The sequence below is a fragment of the Monodon monoceros genome, unplaced genomic scaffold (assembly GCF_005190385.1).
Source record: "Monodon monoceros isolate NGI ecotype Baffin Bay Population unplaced genomic scaffold, NGI_Narwhal_1 Super_Scaffold_9, whole genome shotgun sequence".
Taxonomy (NCBI): domain Eukaryota; kingdom Metazoa; phylum Chordata; class Mammalia; order Artiodactyla; family Monodontidae; genus Monodon; species Monodon monoceros.
In genome coordinates, this window is record NW_021703786.1 from 51,765,420 (window position 1) to 51,768,755 (window position 3,336).

The following is a 3,336-nucleotide window of genomic DNA, read 5'->3' on the forward strand; positions in this document are numbered from 1 at the left end:
TGGCATTTTGGAGGCATTTGGATTGTGGCTGGGAATGATATTGACCTTGGTGCTCCATACAACTTACTTGTGGATGCCTGAAATTCCATTGCGGGGGGAGTCTTTCTCTAGGACTAAGCGTTATTCTTTTTCTGATACCCCGTGTAAAATTAAAAATCCCTGGGGTGGGGGGTGGTGAGTGGGTTCACTGAGTTCATAACATGGCAGTGCTGTGTCTTTTTTTTGTTTTGTTTTTAACATCTTTATTGGAGTGTAACTGCTTTACAATGGTGTGTTAGTTTCTGCTTTATAACAAAGTGAATCAGTTATACATATACATATGTCCCCATATCTCTTCCCTCTTGCGTCTCCCTCCCTCCCACCCTCCCTATCCCACCCCTCTAGGTGGTCACAAAGCACCGAGCTGATCTCCCTGTGCTATGCGGCTGCCTCCCACTAGCTAGCTATTTGACGTTTGGTAGTGTATATATGTCCATGCCACTCTCTCACTTCGTCCCAGCTTACCCTTCCACCTCCCCACAGTGCTGTGTCTTGAGCTGCTCAAGGACTCTGGACTCCAAAAGATGCCCTGATGGGTACCGCAAGGGGAGCCAGGGGGCCACCAGACAATCGCCATCATCGTCTGAGTCAGCACTCAGCCCAGCTCTGCCCGCGGAAAAGGGAGCTAAAGAGAGATACGAGGTCCAGCCCAAGCTCAGAATCACAGCCAGCCTCGCTCTGGGAGCTGAGAAAGCCAGAAGTTCCCGGTCCATCTTATCTGCAGGGCCCTCTGCTGTAGCTGATCTGCCCCTCCCTTATCGGTCCCGCTGGAACAGTCATGCTTTCCTCTGTGACAGCCCCGTGGCTGCCCACACGACTTGACAAAACTTTCAAGGTTCTTTAAACACACTCAACTACAAAACTGGGGCCCTTCTGTGCACCTATCAGCTTTCCTGCCCGGAGGCCAAATGTGGCACTCTTTTTGGGGTCGGGAGGAAGAAGGTGGAACCCAGCCACCGCAGAGAGGCCCTGGAGTGAAGCAGGGCAACCTCTCCCCGCGGCTGGAGCACTGCCCTGGGCGTGGCCCGGCTGCCCATCTGATCCCTTCCTACAAGAATCTGCATGCGTCCTCCCTTCCTTGCTTCCTTCCTCTGGGCTCCTCCCTCACCAACCTACCTGGAGGCAGGTAATAAAGCAGGAGGAGGGAGATGGATGGATGGGGAGGGCGGAGAGCCACGTGGTGCCATAAAGCCCAGCCAGAGAGGGCCTGTCCCGGGAGTGTCCAGACTGCAGGAGTCAACGCTCAGAAGGTGGACTGTCAGGCTTGTGAGCCGGAGCCGGAGCCGGGGCGCCAAGGCCCGGGAGAAGGCCATGCACCGAGGCGCGCCGGGACCAGGCCTCAGGGGCCTGAAGGGGGACGAAGGCTCTGCCCAGGACTTGGGGAGCTCTTGCCTGGAGGCCGGGAGGGATTTTGGGGTGCTGAGAGAGAACAGCAGTCCCCGCGACCTGGGCGAGGCAGAGGAGGTGGTGGGCAGCAGAAAGCGCAGCCGGCCGGTGCGGTCGAAAGCGCGGCGCATGGCGGCCAACGTGCGAGAGCGCAAGCGCATCCTGGACTACAACGAGGCCTTCAACGCGCTGCGCCGCGCGCTGCGGCACGACCTGGGCGGCAAGAGGCTCTCCAAGATCGCCACGCTGCGCAGGGCCATCCACCGCATCTCGGCGCTCTCCCTCGTGCTGCGCGCCAGCCCCGCGCCCCGCTGGCCCTGCGGGCACCTGGAGTGCTACGGCCAGGCCGCGCGCGCTGGGGACGCGGCGGACGCGGGCTGCAGACCGCCGCAGCCTGCGCCGCCGCCCGCCGGGCCCTTCGCGCCGCGCTGCGCCTCGTGCTTCCTGCACACGCCCCTGGGACAGGCCAGGGCGGTGGCCGAGGCGCGGGGCGTGGCCCAGGCCTCCGCGGGAAGCTGGCGCCGAAGTCTCGGGGCTCCCTCTGCCTGGCCGCGGGGCCACCTGCGAGCGGGCCCCGGGCTGGGCTACCAGCACTCCTGACCCGGCACCGAGAGCACCCGCGGGCCTGGAGGAAGGCCGGCCTGGGAGGAGCCAATGACCTGATGACTACAGAAGGGAAGATTATAAAATCATCCTGGGCATAGCTGAATGGGCTGAGGCCAGAGGGGGAAAGGAGGCGCTTTGCCAGTGGGAAGGAACTCTGGAGCCTGGGGCTGCACCCCTTAACCCCCCCCAATCCCAGCCAGGGTTGGCAGCTCCAAAAGGAGCAGGATCCTGCTGGGTTCTTACCTTTGGACTCGATGAACTCTTCTTGGAAAGTGACTTTTGCATCCCTGTGCCTCTAAGTCCTGCTGTTTGTTAGGAGAATGGGGACTTTTGGACAGGGGGGTGAGGGTATGTGGGAGCGTGGGTGGCAGCTGGTGTGGTCTGACGGCACAGTGGTCCCCTCCCCCTGCCTGTGCTGATGCCCCAAGTCTGTGATCTGGGAGAGGCCATCAGGAGCAGCTAAATAAAAAGGAGAAGCTATGGTCTCTGTCTGCTACCAGGACTCTTTTGGGCCCAGTAGCCCAGGGTGGCAAGAAGGCCTGAGGGGCTTGAGGCCTGGAGGCTCACGCTGGAATGTTGGGCCCTGGCCTGAGTGAGGCCCACAGGTAGGTACTTGAAGACATTGGTTCCTGGTGAGACCCCAGGTGTGACGGAGCATTGTGAGGGGCACTGTGGGAGAAGACATTATCTGGAGACAGGAGGTGGGACTGGGAGGCTAAGGATGTGGTCAGCCTCCTCTCTGGCCCCCCAGCAGAGCTGCTGTCTGCAGTGAGCCACAGAGATGGTGGCAATGAGGGCGGAGTCTGGGCCAGTCTCAGGGAAGGATGCTGAGGCCAGGGCCAAGGATTGGGGGGTAAGTCCTGCCTGTACCCCAAGCTATGGGCGGATGGAGCTCCCAGGGAAGAGTGGGCCAGTGCAGCCAGGGCCTCTGTGATGAGGGGCAGACTTGGAATCCAGGAAGGTGGGCTTCGGGCCAAGGCTGCTGAGGAAGTGGGTGGGACAGCCAGCCCCCAGAGAAGTCTGGAGAGCTGCTCTGCATCTAAGGTGAGCACTCCGGGCTCGTGTCCGGTCTCACTTGGGCTGACCCGGCTGGTGTTGCAGGTGCTGCTTGCTGGGGTGAGGACCCAGGTGTGCCAGGGGAGGCCTGAGGGCTTTCTGGTCTCCTTGGAGCGCTGGGCTCTTGCCAGCTTGGGGTGGGGGGAGTTATACAGCTCAGAATGGGGGACCCCACAGAAGCTGGAGAGATGCCTATAGTCACCCAGGGAGGAGTGAAGTGTCCCCAGAACAGCTGAGATGAGGCTCACC

The 3,336-nt window shown here is 60.9% G+C and overlaps 1 protein-coding gene across 1 annotated transcript; it reads left to right on the forward strand.

Annotated features, from left to right (window-relative positions):
• Positions 1 to 435: 435 nt before the first annotated feature.
• Positions 436 to 2,502, forward strand: BHLHA9 (basic helix-loop-helix family member a9). The gene has a single exon (XM_029212390.1). The coding sequence runs from the start codon at positions 1,102 to 1,104 to the stop codon at positions 2,023 to 2,025; it is 924 nt and encodes a 307-aa protein (XP_029068223.1). The 5' UTR covers positions 436 to 1,101; the 3' UTR covers positions 2,026 to 2,502.
• Positions 2,503 to 3,336: the final 834 nt, after the last annotated feature.